The sequence below is a fragment of the Podarcis gaigeae genome (genome assembly GCF_964106915.1).
Source record: "Podarcis gaigeae genome assembly, chromosome: 3".
Taxonomy (NCBI): Eukaryota; Metazoa; Chordata; class Lepidosauria; order Squamata; family Lacertidae; genus Podarcis; species Podarcis gaigeae.
Window position 1 is genome coordinate 104,531,889 of NC_139680.1, and position 19,409 is coordinate 104,551,297.

At 44.7% G+C, this 19,409-nt stretch overlaps 1 protein-coding gene across 4 annotated transcripts in view; it reads right to left on the reverse strand.

Moving 5' to 3' along the window:
• The window catches only part of MERTK (MER proto-oncogene, tyrosine kinase), a 51,915-nt gene that overhangs the window by 18,943 nt on the left and 13,563 nt on the right, over nucleotides 1–19,409 (reverse strand). For 2 of the 4 annotated variants that reach the window (XM_083733152.1, XM_083733154.1), the window contains exons 5-9: nucleotides 17,910–17,996; nucleotides 13,184–13,299; nucleotides 6,834–7,017; nucleotides 6,220–6,371; nucleotides 1,961–2,114 (exon numbers count right to left, since the gene is read on the reverse strand). In XM_083733152.1, coding sequence (XP_083589278.1) covers nucleotides 1,961–2,114; nucleotides 6,220–6,371; nucleotides 6,834–7,017; nucleotides 13,184–13,299; nucleotides 17,910–17,996 — 693 coding nt within the window. The remainder of the gene's footprint in view (nucleotides 1–1,960; nucleotides 2,115–6,219; nucleotides 6,372–6,833; nucleotides 7,018–13,183; nucleotides 13,300–17,909; nucleotides 17,997–19,409) is intronic. The other 2 variants (XM_083733155.1, XM_083733153.1) reach the window with 1 other exon arrangement.

Sequence of the window (19,409 nt, forward strand, 5' to 3'; positions counted from 1 at the left end):
TGATGGACTGGTCATGTTGTGCGGATGCCTGATTATCGTCTCGCAAAGGAACTACTCTATTCCCAACTTTAAAATGGAAAGTGTAATGCCAGTGGTAAACAAAAGAGGTTCAAAGACTCAAGGCAAATCTTTAAAAAGATTGTATAAGCACCGACAACTGGGAAACACTGGCCTGCGAGCGCTCCAGTTGGAGAACAGCCTTTACCAAAGGTGTGATGGGCTTTGAAGACACTCGAACTCAGGACGCAAGGGAGAAACGTGCTAAGAGGAAGGCATGCTTGGCAAACCCTCACCATTATCAACGCCCATCTGCAAACCTATGTCCCCACTGTGGAAGGACGTGTGGATCCAGAATTGGCCTCCACAGTCACTTACAGACTCACTGTTAAGACCGTGTTTATGGAAGACAACCTTACTCGGCTACGAGTGATCGCCAAAGAAGAAGAAGACGACAGTTTGGGGACCTGGGCAGCTTCTTATGAGGGAGAGTCACAAGACGATTACAAATATGTTCAGAGTAGGTGCAGGTGGATGGCTTCACTAGATTTGCCTGTTCCAAACTGGCCCCTACTGAAGGTTCAAGATGCAACTATATTGCAATACAGGGACGCGGGTGGCGCTGTGGGTAAAACCACAGAGCCTAGGACCTGCTGATCAGAAGGTCAGTGGTTCAAATCCCCGCGATGGGGTGAGCTCCTGTTGCTTGGTCCCTGCTCCTGCCAACCTAGCAGTTCGAAAGAACATCAAAGTGCAAGTAGATAAATAGGTACCACTCCGGCGGGAAGGTAAACGGCGTTTCCATGCGCTGCTCTGGTTTGCCAGAAGTGGCTTAGTCATGGCTGGCCACATGACCCAGAAGCTGTACGCCGGCTCCCTCAGGCAGTAGAGCGAATGAGCCAGAGTCGGCCACGACTGGACCTAATGGTCAGGGGTCCCTTTACCTTTACTTATATTGCAATATCGATCTCTCAGTTCAAACACAAAATCATAGAGTATTTACACGGCATGCACCCTGATTTGTTTGCAAGGATGCAGAGGAACATTATGTCATTCAAAAGCTATCTCACGCCACAGTGGCAAGAATGTTAATTGCCCCAAAAAGGAAAGAAGCAGAAGTCCCAGCAAAGGAAGAATGGATACAAAAACTTATGGAATATGCAGAAACGGTGAAACTTACCAGAAGAATAAGAAATCAAGATAACAAACTTTTTATAAAAGAATGGAAATGGTTTATTGAATGTTTACAGGTAAACTGTAAACTGATAAAAACATTGGCAGGATTATTGTGATAACCTGCAGTTTTATAAGAGTATATATTTAAAGAAGATGGATAAATGAGCAAATTAGGTTAATTTGGATATGCAGAAGATATAAAAAAGGAACTGCAGAAAGAGGGGGAAGGAAGTCAAGTTTTGAAATGTCAAAATGATTGTAAAATTAAGGAAATGTATAAAATTAGTGAAATGTATAAACTTGAAAATTGTAATTTTTTTTAACAACAACAAAGTTGTCTCCCGCCTTCCACTGCATTTCTCCAACACTTTTCTTATTGCAAAAAGTCTGATTTGGGGGTGGCAAGCATGTGTGTTGCGCAACAGCTCCAAATAAACTTTTATTGCACAGCCTTGAATTTGCCAGATTATGATAAGAACATAAAGATGAGCTTGCTGGATCAGACCAATGGCCCGTCTAGGCTAGCATCCTGGTCTCACAGTGGCCAACCTGTGAGCACAAGAAAACTCTCCCCACCTGTGGTACCCAGCAACGGACATTCAGAAGCATCACTGCCTCTGACTGTGGAGGCAGAGAACAGCTATTGTGGCTAATAGCCTTATGCTTTGTTCATTCGCCCAATCCTCTTTTTAAATCCATCTAGGTTGGCCACTGGATTCCACCTGAAGAAACAGCCAGGCTGCAAGTGTCCCTTAGCTCATTATCGCGCTACATTAGTCCAACTTACCATTTCCTGGAATAAAAACTGCCACTGGATCACTGAATGGCCCCACTCCGCCATTTGTAATGGCAGCGACTCGCACCATGCAGGTTGCATTGATGGCCACGATTGGAATGTGAACGGCACTGGAATCTTTACCGGTACGCGAAGAGAGATTCTGCTGCAAGGGGGGGGGGAGAGGTTCTTTAAAACGCAGAGGAATTAATGGGGAAAGACTTTCCCCTTCGTAGACCCATTTCCTCCCATTAGACTAGATAATTAGCTGAAAAGCCAACATTTATCCCCATCCAACAGATTTCCAGATCAGATTTCATGCTTGTTTGCTGAACATAAACAGGCAGCGCTCATGTCAAGAGACAGCTATTGATTCATGGAGAGCCACAGTTTCCGTGAAGATAGCACTCCAAGTACGGGGTGGTAGCTCTGGCCAGCATTTCTTTGTAAACGCTCTTACTGCCAGAGTCAAAATTCAGCATAAATTTTACCCAGTTCTATAAGCTTCCAGCTGTGGACCATCAAGCCCTGTCATTGCAAACCTGTCCTCCTTACAGGCAAGAGCCAAATAATCAAGAGGGGGGTACCGACGAACAAAAAACTCCCCAAACTGGAGTGCTATCAGAAAGCCGAGGATGGGAACGGTTTGTAAAATTCATTGCTTTCTCTCTGTGCTCAGCCTTTTCCCACTCCTTTCTGAATTTGCAAAGCCACAGGAATGTTCCCAGCAAGAAGCACCACTTAAACCACAAAGTTAATGTGTTTAATTAGAGAAAAACCATTATTGACCTTGATTAAGGATTGTAAACCTTTTATGGATTTTTTGTGTGAACGAGAGAATGAATATCTGGATTTGAAGACTGAAAAAATATTGGTTTACGGAAGATAGAGTGGTTGGAAGTTAATGAGTGAATATGATATTTAGCTGCAGGGCAAAGAACCGGGAGTCTTTTTATCTTTCTTTATTCTTTTTTTCCATCTCTCTCTTCTTTCGTTCTTCCTTCCTCCTCCCCCCCCCCTTTTTACTCTTTTCTTCTTCTTTCCACCTCCGTTCCTTTTAAGATGAAACATCTCTTTTATTTCAGTGTATTGTGAAAAAATACTTTGTATTGGATATGAACTTTTGTATGTCTTTGGACAAGGATCAATAAATATAATTAAACACATAAAAAGTGCCACTTTGAAGATAAATAAATGGGGCAAAACCAGTTGCTATACAAGGAACAGAGAACAGGCAAAATAACTGGGCTTCAGGAATCTTGGGAACCCAAAGCCAACCTCATCTCACATGTTTGCCCATGAATATTTGAGACAGAACATCAGAGTGCAACATTATGTCCACTTGCTTGAGAATAAGCCCAATTAACAATAATGAGACTTATTTCTAAGTAAACATGCACAGGACTGCAACCTTAAGATATTCTTGAGTGTTTACTAATGGTCTGTAAATTACCTGTGTTTAAAGCAGTACTGCCATTAACGAAAATATTAATTCTGACAACTAGGCATTCTCTTAACACTTGTGATATTTGTTTGTGTACATGGGAATGCAGCAGACATGCAAGGTGCCATTTTTGATCTTAGATGCCATGCTTGTAGCTAGAATTCCTCCAGAGACGAAATGGGCATTTGGGCACTTACAGCTAAAGCACCTTTACGCAGGAGCAAAGCAAATTGTTTTAATAAGCTTAAGTGACGCAGCGGCATCCAAGCCAGATATCCCTCCAAGAATGCTAGCATATTTGAAACAAGAGATTCCCTTTCCCGTAAATTCCCTGTTATTTCCTGGACATCTAGTGAGTCAGCTGAACAGCTGAAAGAACGACAGGTCCTGCTTCCTGCTGAAACCACTACTGAAAACCAAAACACACAAAAAATAACTTCTTCTGTGACTCACAGTCCAGCTGGCAGGCTGGCATGTAATGCTCAGTGTCTTTGTAGGGCAATGTGTTACGGTAGGGCAATGTGTTACAGTTGAAGCTGTTACGGTAGTACAGCTTCAACTGAATAAGGCTGTATCAAAAGTCTGTGTAAACAGGAACTAGGCAAAATTATGAAACGATTAAGGCTCTCAGCTGATCGTTAATAGACCGACTGGCACACACACCACCCCAAAATGGGGACGCTTTAACAAAGGAGAAATTGGATACTGGTTAACATGGAGCAAAGGGTGGTGATGAAGGGTCACAAGTCAAATCTGTTTATGTACCCCTTTATATAGCCAATGTTTGTTCTTGGTTTACAGCTCGTGGTTTATCTGGAGCAGGGCCAGATTTAGGTTTGATGAGGCCCTAAGCTACTGGCTCTGTCGGTGGTTCGAATCCCCGCGATGGTGTGAACTCCCGTTGCTCGGTCCCTGCTCCTGCCAACCTAGCAGTTTGAAAGCACGTCAAAGTGCAAGTAGATAAATAGGTACCACTCCAGCAGGAAGGTAAATGGCGTTTCCGTGTGCTGCTTTGGTTCGCCAGAAGCGGCTTAGTCATGCTGGCCACATGACCCAGAAGCTGTACGCCGGCTCCCTCAGCCAATAAAGCGAGATGAGCGCCGCAACCCCAGAGCTTACTTGCACTTTATCTCCTTGCATTTTGATGTGCTTTCGAACTGCTAGCTCACCCCATTGTGGGGATTCGAACCGCCAACCTTCTGATCGGCAAGCCCTAGGCTCTATGGTTTAACCCACAGCGCCACCCGCATCCCTTGCACCATCTTACAAGCGTATTAAACTCTTGCCTAAGCAACTTCTGCTGCATAATAAATCCGTCCTGTTCCTAGAAGCCACTTGTCTTTTGAAAGGGCTTCATTAAGAACTTACAGCCTAACAAATGATTTTCTGTCGTACTCAGGAATGTTCAAGAGCAAACAATGGAGTGTGTTTTATTACATCTCAGAAGCTGCAGGCACATGCAGAATGTGAACTGCCTAGATATTAAAAGTTTTGGCATCCAGCGTTTTTCTAGAGAGGGAAGATGCTTAGATTTATGCCTTCCTTCTCTGAGGGTGAAGGAAGTGACCTTTAGTTAAGACAAGTTGATGAGTTTGCGTCTCCACCCTAGACTAGTCACAAGACCATATTATCACTTTGCTGATTTCAGTGGGTTTGAGCCCTTTGATTTCCAGATCCCAAAAACATTAAAAAGGGAACAGAAAACTCAAGTCGTACAGAAAACAAGCATGAATCACATTCCCCCCTTCCATGGGAGATTTGAAAACAACGAAAACATTTGCACACTGACATGAGCGCAAGCCCCAATGAACACAGCAGTACTTACTTCAGCATAAGCATGCATAGGATTTTGGTGAGCCGTGGTGCAGTTTCTTTTCAATACCTCAAACTTTGGACTCAAAAAGCCAATCTAATATAAATAAAATCAACTCAGTGGAAACCTAAACTAGGAATCAGGATCTGTTTTGGATCATGCTTCTATCACAAGTATAAACTTCTTGTTTTCTTTTTCTCTTCCTCATGGGACTTGTAGCTATGTGATGCCACAATTTTTCTGATGTAGGCCGACACATTTCAGATAAAATTGGGGACTTCACTGCCGTTCTCTACCTGCTCAGAGGCTGGGAGGGATGAGTGAGGCTTGCTGTGAGTAAGACTCCCCACTCGACAAGGTCTCGAAGTTCAACAGGCTTTTTGCAATGCTCTCATAAGCAAACACAAAAGGCTTCAAAGTATTAGATCTCAGGGTCTTTTAGGGCCAGATTTTAGGGCCAAATCTTCTTCACTCATTCATAAAGCCAGGGATATAGGATGAATGCCAAGTCTGGAGCAGTGCAGATTTAAGAGCCTCACGGTGCAATCCTGTGCACGTCTACTTAGAAATACATTCTTACTGAGTTCAGCAGGACTAACCATGAGATAAGGGAGTGTAGGACTGCCACCTCAATCTCTTAACTGCTGCTAAATATCTGGGGCCATTTGCAGAGGGAACACCCCTTTCCCTGAGCAAATTCACCACTCTGCCTTAGTTTTATTTGTGCGATACATCAGTACCTGCATTTCCCTTAATCAGTGTTCAAAATAACTTTAAAAGCTCTGGTCAATAGGAACCTGGGTTGTTCACTGGCCTGGTTTGCATGTAACACTAACCCATAGTTTATAAACCATAGTTGATCATTGGGCCCAGCGTTACTGCTTCTCTATGGTTTTTAAAATACAATTCAAATATGCTTGGCAAACCAAGGTTTCCTGTTGGTCTAAAAACCTTGGCTATCATTAACCATTGTTTAGGGTGACATGTGAATGAAGGCATTGTTTCAATACTTACAAACACCTCTGAATTCTGCCACACATGAGAGATGCTGTAGCCTTGAAGTTCACCGTTCATCTGTGCAGAGGGAGGCTTTATCCACGTGACGATCACAGAAGAGCTGGACTCATTGACGGAGAGCGTGACATTCCCAGGCGGAGCAGAGGGAGCTGAAAAACACACAGTGGAAAAACAGAAGGCTGGTCATTTCCCCATTTTGTTGACTTTGGGAAGATGCACGCTGCAGAATTCTTGGGGTGGGAGCATACAGCATTCAAAGAACAAGACAAAAACAAATGTATGTAGATCACAAGATAGGCACAGGGTATGTAGGGCTTGCTAGTGTCTTCCACTCTTAATTTTTTTTAAAGGGCTACATGCACTGTTTGAGTGGCACAGAAAGTGAATACCCATTTGCTAAGAAAATGGCACAGATACGAGAGCAGGGTGGGTGGGTGCGTTGCTCATCATCAGTGATGTCACTGGCGCTGTCCAATAGGCGCCCACAACATTCGCACAGCTACATTCCCATGCAGCAGCCGCTATCCTAATTGACAGTACAGTGGTACCTCGGGTTACAGACGCTTCAGGTTACAGACTTTGATAACCCTGAAATAGTTTGTTTTACTTACCTCCTTCTGTTGTATTGGCAGTTATCCACGGGCTGAAGGCAGACCAGCCTACTTCGTTCATACAAGAAACACGGATGTTATAATCCTTCACGGCCCCCAGATTCTGAATACGGTACAGATGAGGGGGCACAGAAGTGTTGAAAACCAACACAGAGGCATTGCTTGGTGCAAAAGCATCCGTCACCTGAAATGAAGAACAAAAATGGTTAAGGCAAAGATGATTCAGCAAGGAGTTCCAAAGCTACAGGCACAATTATCTGCCAGCAGTCCTGTGTAATTTGCAAGAAGAGAAGTGGCAAGCCCGCCCTATCGCCACAGAAAATAAGCATGTTGAACGGCAAGGAATGGCTCTGGGCTGAGCACATGGGGAAACTTTCCTTCCCACAGAGTTACAGGAAGTGCCCAAGGCGAGAGGAAGAGAGGATTCAAGGCCTAACACAAGCTTCAGAAACACATTTGGGGTCAAACCAAATTTTCTCCATGCGTTACTCATGAATCCCCGTGATGGGGTGAGCTCCTGTTGCTCGGTCCCAGCTCCTGCCAACCTAGCAGTTCAAAAGCATGTCAAAGTGCAAGTAGATAAATAGGTACTGCTCCAGCAGGAAGGTAAACGGTGTTTCTGTGCGCTGCTCTGTTTCGCCAGAAGTGGCTTAATCATGCTGACCTCATGACCCGGAAGGTGTACGCCGGCTCCCTCGGCCAATAAAGCGAGATGAGCGCCACAACCCCAGAGTCGGCCACGACTGGACCTAATGGTCAGGGGTCCCTTTACCTTTACATTGTACGCGGCACATTTATCTTTATTTTTCTTTTTGCAAAACCCAGTCTCATTCTCCCTGCCTGTATTGCTCAAATCTAGTCTCATCTCTGGCAGCATTCACTTCAGTGCTGCACACCACCAGACAGAAAACGAAAATTAAGCAGCCCTTGATGCTACCAGATGCTCTGGCAGGCAAATACACAAGTGTAATCAAAACCAGCTGTTCCTGTTTTTGGTGTATTTCATTTGCCATCACCTTACTGTCTCTTGTGTTCCCAAAGGTGTCTGAGGCCATTTGGTCCAGGCCGCCTTTTAAAAACATCAACACCATAGTAATTCTTGCCTGGTTTTGTGAGTATCAAATGCTAAGAGCTCCAAAAGCGGTCTTGCCTTGGGGATTCTGAATGCTCTCGAATTCAGAAATTCTGTTCCTTTATTACAGTATCTGTAAAGTGGCCAGTTACAGAATATTAAGTCATAGGGTTTCTTTAAAAATATTATTATTTTCCAACCTATTTCCGGAGTTTCAGCAGGAATGCAGCATCAAATACCATTGACGTGACAACATCGAGAAAGGAAAGGCATCATCACCCTGTTCCTGATCCACCCACCGCAACTCACAAAAGCAGCTTATTAGAGTTTCCAGAAGGCAACTGGTGCTGCTTAAGCTGATACGTGGAAATATCACATAGGAAACGCAATAACCAGGCTCACAGATGCTTTTATGTTTCGGCACTAGAAGGAATACATCTGTGCAAAATGAGATATGGGGGGAAAATGCCCTGACCTTTCTTAGGAACAAGACCCAGCTAGAGGAAATCCTGATGTTGCCCAGTTATCTGCATGTAAGGGCACTTCCTCAGCTGAATGAAACAATTATTTAAAAGCGGAGCATGATCACAAAGGGCGGCCTGCTGTGCGGATGTGACTCTGCACCCCTGCATTGCCCCGGACGTTGGGTTTCCGCCTGCATCCTGGGGCTTTCCATTGGTCTACAACCAGCCATGGAAAGAACAGGGAGCAATGGGCTTGTGGCTTCCAGCCAAGAGTCCTTGTGACCTGTTTTAGCCAATCGTGGCAGTTTCAGAAGGTGTTGCTCGGTCACTAATCCATGAGATCTTGTGGCTCTGCAACGGATCTCTGCCTGGGATTTTTCTCTGTTCTGCACAGAACCTAGGGATGCTGGCAGATTCTGACGGAAACGGGAGCAGAAATCACTTATTCATCCAATGTCCAGAATGGAAATCAACCCAGCGAATATTTACTCTTGCTGTTGCTTTTGGTCTGCAAACAATACACCATTGAATTTTAGCCCCCTGCCATTTGCATCGAGTTTCCTTTGCATTTAAATGAATGGAGTGGAACAACGAAATTAAGTGGGTTGCATAATTTCACCAACATCGGGCAGCATAGTTTGTGGCAGAAGGCGGACTGCAGCAGAATGGAAGCGGCGGTGCATGTGACAAATACAGGGAAGAATGGAAAATGATGCTTTCTCCATCCCTTTACATAGGGATCTACTTGGTCCATTGAGCTAATATTGTCAACACTGACTGGCAGCAGCTCTCCAGGGTCACGGCCACAGTCCCTTCCCAGTCCTGCCAGGAGATGCCAGAAACTGAAGCAGGAACTGCCTGCTTGCAAAGCACAGGTGGTATTCAACTAAGTTGTACTCAGAGTAGACCCGTTGAAATTAATGAACACGAGTCTATTAGGTCCACTAATTTCAATGGGACTACTCAAGAGTAAAACTGAGCTGAATACCATCCCACGTGCCCTTCTCTTGAGTTACAGCCTTGCCCCATTTTTCTGTTTTCCAAAAAATGTTTTCTGCCAGAAACGATAGTGGTGAGGAAAGAATCAAGGGAACCAGGTATCCTGCCACCTTGCTGCTGTTCTCCTAGAAAAGAATAAAACAGCGCTGTTGGGATGCAGTCGAAATATGTTCCCCCGGCTACATACGCTTCAGGTTACAGACTCCGCTAACCCAGTAATACTACCTCAGGTTAAGAACTTTGCTTGAGGATGAGAACAGAAATCATGCAGCGGCGGTGCAGCAGCAGCAGGAGACCCCATTAGCTAAAGTGATGCTTCAGGTTACGAACAGTTTCAGGTTAAGAACGGACCTCCGGAATAAATTAAGTACATAACCAGAGGTACCACTGTATAAAAAATGTCCAATAGCACCTTAGAGACCAACTAGGTTTGTTCTTGTATATGCTTTCGTGTGCATGCACACTTCTTCAGATCCTAACAGATACTGTTAGGATGCAGTTACTTGAGTTTGTGTATAAATGTGCAGCTGGACACTAATGAAGTTGTGGCTCTGTAGCTTATTGCCTTAAACCGGAGAATCCTGTTGCTTTTCTGGCAATCGCTAGCATGCTTTTGAAACACCCTTTTCCCCATCTCCAGCAGCAAATCAGTCCGACCACTCCTGATCAGTCCGATCAGTCCTCCCGACCACTCAGAACATGCATAGGTGTTTTGTTAGCACCTTCCATGGGATGTGGATTGCTACCAGCAGCATAATGTAAAGAGCAGAATGTTAAACGGAGCAGGGAGACTTAGTTCACAATCCTTGTCCAGCTGCAAAGTTGGCCGGTTATCTGCTTTCAGCCTAACCTACTTTGCAGGGTCATTGTGAGGATATGGGGAAAACCTTCTGCACTGAAGGTGCTCTTTTATTGGGGGAAGCATGGGTTGAAATGGCAGCAACAAAATAACTGAAGCATCCTTGTGTTTTCAAGGTCATAAACGCTGGATGGCAAGAGTGTTGTTCCTCGTATCCCATTTCTCCAGGCCAGTGGCATAGCGTGGGTTGTCAGCACCCGGGGCAAGGCAAGTAATTTGTGCCCCCTAACCGGTGGATTTGCGCCCCCTAACCCTAACTCCCAGATATTGCGCCCGGTGCGGCCAGCCCCCCCTGCACCCCCACGCTACGCCACTGCTCAAGGCAAAATAAACAAGGAAACGCCCCCTGCTTCAGCATTCAACAGCTACATTAGGGGCTGCAGCCCTAATATACAGGCTGCCTCCACCCCCCAGAAATCAACGGGATGCAAGTTGTTGAACCATGTGGAGGATGGCAGCCCACAAATACCCTCCCCCCAGGAATTTAGGATGCACAAACTGTTATTGTGAAGCCGGTGGCTTCTGAGAAACCCCAAACGCCAACCGCTTAGATACCAAAACTATTTGGCTGCGCTCCAACATCCACACAGTTCTGTTCATTTGACACGGCGTGACCGAAGGGAAGCGAGATAAATTGCGTTCAGCGTTACTGTGAAATGTGTCAAATGCTTAAGCGGACGGTGCCTCGCTTGATAACTTCTGGCCATTTTAAAAACTGCAGAGCGTTTTGCCAGTACAACAAGATCTTTGAAAGTTGAAATAGTTAAGGCAGAATTCACAGGAGGGGCAGGATCCAACCTTGTTGTTTTTTTCTCCAGCCACCATCCCAGCCAGAGGGCACTCAAGGCGACATGCAATAAAACCTAAACTCATCGCCATAAAACCCAGAGTTAAACATTTAAGAACAGCAACAGGAAAACACACAGACACCCCGCACACATTAAGCTAGCACGTTCAACAACTTGGCAAACGAAAAGGTTTCTGCTTCCAGGAAAAGCATTAAAAAGAAGGGACCTCATCTGATCTCCTGGGGAAAGGAGATCCAAAGTGTTCTCTGTACAGTATCATAAAAAAATAGGCAGCTGTCTGACACCAGGTTAGACCATTTAGCTCAGTACTGCCTACACAGACTGGCAGCAGCTCTCCAGAGTGTTAGACAGGTTTCTCTCCCAGGGATGCAACTGAACCTGGGTTCTTCCGTTTGCAAACTACCATCATCTTATAGCTGTGCCTGCTTGGAGATGGGGGGGGGGCTCAGTGAGAGCCTCTTGCTCAAGGCCTCCCAAAATCTGGCACCAGTAACTATACAATCCCGACCCATACTGTTGACCAGGGCAGTTTGTGCATAGGCAGCCTTTGGGTGTGTGCACATAGACTCTGACACAAAGGATGCCTAGAGCTAGCAAGTGGCACCTTGTTTCTTTCCACTGTGCGGTCAGTTACACCTGTAATGGATGTTTGCAAAAAGCTTACGTATCAGCTCCTGAGAGCAAGGGCAAGAGAGAGGCATTGCTTGTGCCTGTCCCAGATATAGAACCCCTTTGCACCTGAAACTTGCCCCTCTGAGCACATTTCAGGAGTATTTTGAGGTCTACCTGTTTGGCCTGGCCCTCAATGCTTTGGGTTAGGTCTGCAAATGACTTGTGAGACAGCAAGGTTTCATTCTGTTGCACTGGGGTCTTCTGCTCTTGTTCCCCCCCTCAAGCCTGACGGAAAGGGCGGACTACGAATGTAAGTAAATCAATGAACTCAAAGGGAGCTGTGTTGACATTTCACCTGCATGACTGAGCCAATCATCACCAGACGCTTGCTGTTTAATTTCTTGCAGGCAGACACTGAAGGAGTTGACGCCAGGCTTTTGTACCCTGAACTCATAAAATCGACAACAGCCACTTGGACCTCGGTAGCTCAGATGACTCACTTATGAACTCTGATCGGAGTTCCTCCTACATGTGCCACCCAGAATTCTCTTTAAGAAGAACTGAAAATGCCAGTTGCGCATATTACTCCGAGCAATGAGGAAGGCGACTCTCTCTTTTTCTTTCCATTCACCCTTTGCTTATTCTTCCTTTAGCCAAGCCTAGCTTCCAGGAACCCAGGTTAACAGAGGAGAAGCAGCTGATTCTTTATTCTCAATTTTATTCATTGCTTTAAAAAGAGCCTCAAAGCGACTTACAAAAAAAAAATACAATAAAATAAAATAACCCAAACAGTAAAAATCATACTTAATGCTAAAAAATGCAAAGTATCATTTCCTGTCCAGCCAAAAGATGAGCACGAAGAACAGGCCGAAAGAACAAACCACATCAAGGTCCAAATGGTTGGTGACCATCGCAGGTCTAGATATACAGTGGTGCCTCGCAAGACGAAATTAATCCTTTCCGCGAGTCTCTTCGTCTTGCGGTTTTTCGTCTTGCGAGGCACGGCTATTAGCAGCTTAGCGGCTATTAGCGGCTTAGCAGCTATTAACGGCTTAGCGGCTTTAAGAAAAAGGAAACAAACTTGCAAGAACTCGCAAGACGTTTCGTCTTGCGAAGCAAGCCCATAGGGAAATTCGTCTTGCGGAACGACTCAAAAAACGGAAAACTCTTTCATCTTGCGCATTTTTTGTCTTGCGAGGCATTCGTCTTGTGAGGTACCACTGTATTTCCCTTCTGCATAACACTAGTTCTGTTTTCAAGCTTCCCTTTGCAGGAAGGCAAACTAAGACACGCAGGGAAATCCTGATTTGCAGCAGTGCACCCAGAAGAATTGCCACATCCCCCCATATTCTGCAGCCTTGCAACAGAGGACAGGGAAGTACCGATGACTGCAACCTTATGCTCACTTGCTTGGGAGAAAGCCTCAACAGGACTTACTTCTGAGGAGATTTGTATATATGACGGCGCTGGAAGTACCATATGAAACATCAGGTAAAAGCAACCACACAAATGCTGAAGAACGCATAAAGGCATACCTGAACTCTGCAGCGGCTCAAAGGCGAATAGCCATCAAAGCCTGGGATCCAGGACACTGCTATCGTGTGAGCTGTTCTGCTCCTCACTTGCACCTCAAGAGGAGGGAAAGGGATTCCTGCATTAGAAAGAGCAAGATCATCAGCAATAGGGCTTGAATATGGCAGCCAGCACAACACACACACACACACACACACACACACACACACACACCATTGCCAGGCCTTCTGGACACCATGCAAAACCATCAGAATTGCTCCATTTTAAGCTTTGGGGAGGGGGCAGAAATAAAAACGGCCAAGCCATCCACTTGCCAAATTATGACCAGACAGTGCCCGCTATCCTATATGCCGGTTTACTCAAAATCAAGTTCCACTCTATTCCGTGGGGTTTAAGAGTCTGGGAGTGTGCTTAGGATGGCAGCCAAAAAAGACATTTAGTAATAATAATAAAATAATAATAATTTATTATTTATACCCCGCCCATCTGGCTGGGTTTCCCCTGCCACTCTGGGTGGCTTCCAACAAAGTATTAAAATACAGTGGTCTGTTAAACATTAAAAGATTCCCTGAACAGGGCTGCCTTCAGATGTCTTCTAAAAGTCTGGTAGTTGTTTTTCTCTTTGACATCTGGTGGGAGGGCGTTCCACAGGGCAGGTGCCACTACAGAGAAGGCCCTCTGCCTGGTTCCCTGTAACTTGGCTTCTCGCAGTGAGGGAACCACCAGAAGGCCCTCTGTTTTTTTTTTGTAATAATTTTTTATTATTTTTGCAAAACAAAGAAAACAGGGAACAAGGGTATAGGAAAAACAAACAAATCACAAACAAATACATAAAACGTGACTTCCCCATACCTCCCCTTCTCTGCATCATTATTTTATAATGTGTCAGCAACCCTTCAGTCAATTTCTCTGTATATTCTCATTAAGTTTCCCCCTTTAATTTACGATTTACAGCTGTAGTTCTTTGTTTCTAGCCTCTCGACATCTTAACCGTCCAATATTTTACAATAGTTCTTAAGGTATACTTTAAATTTTCTCCAATCTTCCTCCACCGCCTCCTTCCTCTGGTCACGGATTCTGCCGGTCATCTCTGCCAATCCCATATATTCGATCACCTTCATCTGCCATTCCTCCAGAGTGGGTAGTTCTTGCATCTTCCAATACTTTGCTAAAAGAATTCTTGCTGCCGTGGTAGCATACATAAAGAAAGTCTTATCCTTCTTCGGTACCAATTGGCCCACCATGCCCAGAAGAAAAGCCTCTGGTTTCTTTGAAAACGTCCATTTAAGGACTTTCTTAATTTCATTATAGATCATTTCCCAGTAGGCCTTAATTTTTGGGCAGGTCCACCAAAGGTGATAGAAGGTTCCTTCAGCTTCCTTACATTTCCAACATTTGTTGTTGGGCAAATGATAGATCTTAGCAAGCTTGACTGGAGTCATGTACCACCTGTAAATCATTTTCATAATATTTTCTTTCAAAGCAGTACATGCTGTGAATTTCAAACCGGTGGTCCATAACTGTTCCCAGTCAGCAAACATAATGTCATGACCAACATCTTGTGCCCATTTCACCAGAAGGCCCTCTGCGCTGGACCTCAGTGTCCAGGCAGAACGATGGGGATGGAGACGTTCATTCAGGTATAATATGATACCTTCAGGTATATATATGTTCCTCTCCCTTCTTCCAAGATGCTCAGGGTAAGTTTACGTGATCCGCCCCCCCCCCCAATCCCGGCCTGCCAAGCACACACCCCACACTTTTTTACTCACAACCATTGCAGAAAGGAGAGTGCTATTGCATTCAGGTCACTGTGAGAACAAGATGCTGGACTAGATAGGTCAGTGGCCTGATCCTGCAGGGATCTTCTTCAGTGCTTATGCCTGCAGGGATTTGAACCCAGGTCTCCTGAGTCAAAGCGCAACACTCTAGCTCAGGTATGAGAAAGCTGTGGCCCTCCAGAGGGTGGACGTCAGTGCCCACCCGTGTCAGTCAGCATGGCTAAAGATCAGGGATAATGAGAGTTTTAGTTCAGCCACAACTGGTTCCCCATGTCTGATTTTGCAGCTTCAAAGCACCGTTAAGAAAAATGGGTGAAGATCCCATAAAGGACTTTAAATAAGTGTCAGTCTCTTCTGTATGAGTGTTCCAGACAAGGCACTGAAGGGACAGTGCAGGAACATCTGCTCCCACAAACACACATTGCTCCTGACTATACATCTACACATCGTCACAGTCTGGTTTTAATGAATTTTGAGTTATACAGTTTTATTTTTAAGTTGCTGTTAGCTCCCAGAGCAAGCTAGGAACACAAGTAATTTTAGAAAAATAATAGAAACAGTGTTATCCAAGCCAAAAGCCAATCCATCTCGAGCAAACAAGAGTGTTGTTGGTTTTTTAAAAAAGGCTTGGCAACCAGTTTATTCAGGGATCACCAACCTTGAACACATTTAGAGTCTTGAGAGAGTGTTTTGGGCAACAACCCCCTACCCCAATCGCTTCTCTCCCCCTTCCCCTGAGTCACCACTACTCTGACAGGGAGAAAAGAGAGTCAGAGAGAGAGAAAGAAAGAGAGAAAAATATTGTGTGCATACACAGACCTATTGCTTGCTTTTTGCTGTTAAATCTGGGTAATAGTCAGATCTATTAGGATAAATACAGATTTGTGTGGTTCTTCTCAAGGTTCCCCACCCCAAAAAAGCCAGCATCAAATTAAAGTTTACATACAGTAAAAAATCAAAGATCTGGTGCTTGAAAATACCACAAAACCACTGATCCAATTTACAGATATTTATGGTTTTAAATACGATGACAACAAAAACAACCAATCACAAAACAATCAACCTATAAATGTGGGTTTGAGAGAATCCCTTGTAAAAATGATGATAATCCATAAGGATCTGTGCCTTTGGTTCCATGGGGAAAAAATAACGCAATTTCAAAATCTGTTTTATGGCGCATGGAACTGGTTGGAAAGAAATAATGGAATAACTATTAGTTGACCATTTGAGGAAATACAGAATTATGAACTATTTTTGGAACACATTGCAAGAGACATAGCAAAGCAGAGCTAAGTATGATCTCTGTTCAGGACCCAAAATAATAATTTGCCTTATTTAGAAGTAAACAGTGTTCTTTCTGAGTCCTAAATCTAGGAAGATCCCTGGAGAGCAAACAAAGGAAAAGAAAGGGGATTTTTATTTTTACATTAGGCTGCTGCTAAATGGAATACCTTAACAAACTTGAGCATTTATCCCAGGATCTTAAAAAAAAAAAATCTCTCCCACTACATAAAGTCCCCTACAATGTGTGTCAATCAGGGACAAGAGGATTCACTTCTGCCCAAAGTAAATTGGGGCCAATCATAACAGATAAAACATATGAATTTAAATCAATCTATTTGATATTCAGGCCCATCCCAAATCAACAGACCCCCATCATGCTTCCAATGAAATCAATGAGAGCCAAATAGGACCTAGAGCAGATCTTTCCAAACTGTGTGTTGTGACACATTAGTGTGTCGGCTGCAGTGTGTAGGTGTGTTGTGCAAACGCTCCCTGTGCTCCTCCCGGGGCTGGAAAGGGGTTAGTTTAACCTCTGGTTTGCTAGTAAAACTGAATTACTGTGTCGTGAGATGATGCATGTCTAAAAAATGTGTCACCAACATGAAAGGTTTGGAAAGCTGTGACCTAGAGCTTTTCTCCAAACATTGCAAGGGCAGAGGCAGCGAAGATCATCGCCTTGACATGGCTGTAAGCACATGCAGGGTCAGGGACGAGGATTCCTCTCCGTTGGGTGATGGAGGTGAGGACCCCGAACCTCAAGAGGAAAGGCATGCAGGACTAGCCCCCAGACTCCTGCTACCAGTCAAACCTTCAGGACTGATGCTTCCTTGGCCTGAGGATGTAGCACTGGTACCCTCTGACTTAGAAGACTCCACTGCAGAAGACTCAAAAGGACCTGAGACTCCATTGCTCCATCACTGCTAGGAGATTCCCGGAGCCTTCATCACTGCAGGACACCACCCTTGGGGCAAACCTGTTTGCCTTTTAACCCAAAATTCCCTAAAATGCTCTTCCCAAAACAGTGCACAAACTGAAACACAGCTATTCTAAATGGCCACTCTTCCAAATTTTGTGGTGGCAGTCCCCAAGCAAATGCAGCATACAAATATGTCTCTATTAGCATGCTAATAATAATAATAATAATAATAATAATAATAATAATAATAATAATTTGCTATTTGTACGCCACCCTCATCTGGCTGGGTTTCCCCAGCCACTCTGGGTGGTTTCCAACAAAGATTTTAAAAAGTATGTGTCTTAGGGAAGTTAGCATGAAAATGCTGTTCAATAATAAAAAATCACTTATTCCAGCAGGCATTTTAAGGTAGTGTTTGGGCCTCCCACAAAAGGTGCAAGAACCTTATCTTATTTTCCACCTGAATGTTGGGGGTCATCATGACAGATCTGCAAATTTCAGACTGAATCATCTTTCAGGCTCTACCTCATCGCTAACGACAATTGTTGAGAAATCACGCAGAACAAATGCTGTCCAGAAATTGGCTGCGTAGCTTCCCACTGATATACAGGCAGGTTCTCAACACTCCCCTTGTGCTCATCACAGAATATCTGAACCTGAGCAAGTTGGAAGCAGTCAAGAATTACAGGCGTGCACCAGCAAGGCTTTAGCGGGAACAATCAAGCTCATGTCATACTTATGGCTGACCTTTTATATTGATTCGGGCTTCCGTCGATGTAGCCACACCCTTCACGTTATGAGCTTCGCAGTGGAAAACGGCAGTTTCGTTCAGACCTGCAGCCCAATTAAAACAAGGCAATAAATCATAAAATCAAAGTAAGGCGGAACAAAACGAGAATCTCAGCAAGGTGGCCAACAGGAATGTGACAGAGGAAGAAAGAAAAAGCCATTGAAACCACTTCTCCTCCAACTCGGCTTCCTTCTTGAACACAAGACCACAGAAAGAAACCCGACTCCCAGGTGTTGTTTGTGACGATTTGGATAAACATCTCAAGTGTGGCACTTTGCTAACCGCAAGGGAGATTCTCTGTGGGAAAGGCTGGCTCATTTTCTTTTCTTTTCTTTTCGTAAAATTATTTCCCTTTGCCAAAGAAGTGATTGAACACTTTGACGGAGCTATTTAAAAACCTGCCCGTGCTGTCTGTTGTAGATATGGCCAAGCGGAGAACAAAGTCATGAAATGGAGAATGTCTGACAAACCGTCAGTGAATAACAGAGGAAGAAGAGTTTGGATTTGATATCCCACCTTTCACTCCCTTTAAGGAGTCTCAAAGCAGCTAACATTCTCCTTTCCCTTCCTCCCCCACAACAAACACTCTGTGAGGTGAGTGGGGCTGAGAGACTTCACAGAAGTGTGACTAGCCCAAGGTCACCCAGCAGCTGCATGTGGAGGAGCAGAGACGCGAACCCGGTTCACCAGATTACAAGACTACCGCTCTTAACCACTACACCACACTGCCAGCTCGGTTGCTTTTACAGCAGCAGCCTCCCCCAGCTTGGTAGCCTCCAGATGTTATAGACCATGGGTCAACAAATTTTTTTAGTAGGGGGCCGGTCCACTGTCCCTCAGACCGTGTGGGGGGGCTGGACTATATTTTTTTGGGGGGGGAATGAACGAATTCCTATGCCCTACAAATAGCCCAGAGATGCATTTTAAATAAAAATACACATTCTACTCATGTAAAAACACGCTGATTCATGGACCGACTGTGGGCCAGATTTAGAAGGCAATTGGGCCAGATCCGGCCCCCGGGCCTTAATTTGCCTATCCATGTTATAGACTAGCTGGCAGGAGTCCCAAACATCAGGAGAGGACAAAAGCAGAGGTTACACCAGGCAGGGGAGGGGCTGTGGGCTACCATACCTTATTGGCACCACGACTGCCATCTTCCTTGTCAATTGGCCATGCTGGCTAAGTCTGAAGGGGGTTGGAGTCCAATAATATCTGGAGGGCCACTGGTTTCGCATTTCAGGATTACACCCCTAAACCAGGGCTTGCTGACTGGGTTTTCTGAAGGCAGAAGGAAAGGGGATTCCCCTCTGCCCAAGTGAGCTGCCTGTAATGCAATGGGACTTACTTTTGAGTAGACTTGCATAGGATTGTATTGTAAGGCTATCCTATACACACTTACTCAGGAGTTGACTATAGTCAGACATTCTTCCAATCTGCACTCGAATATGTGTTTT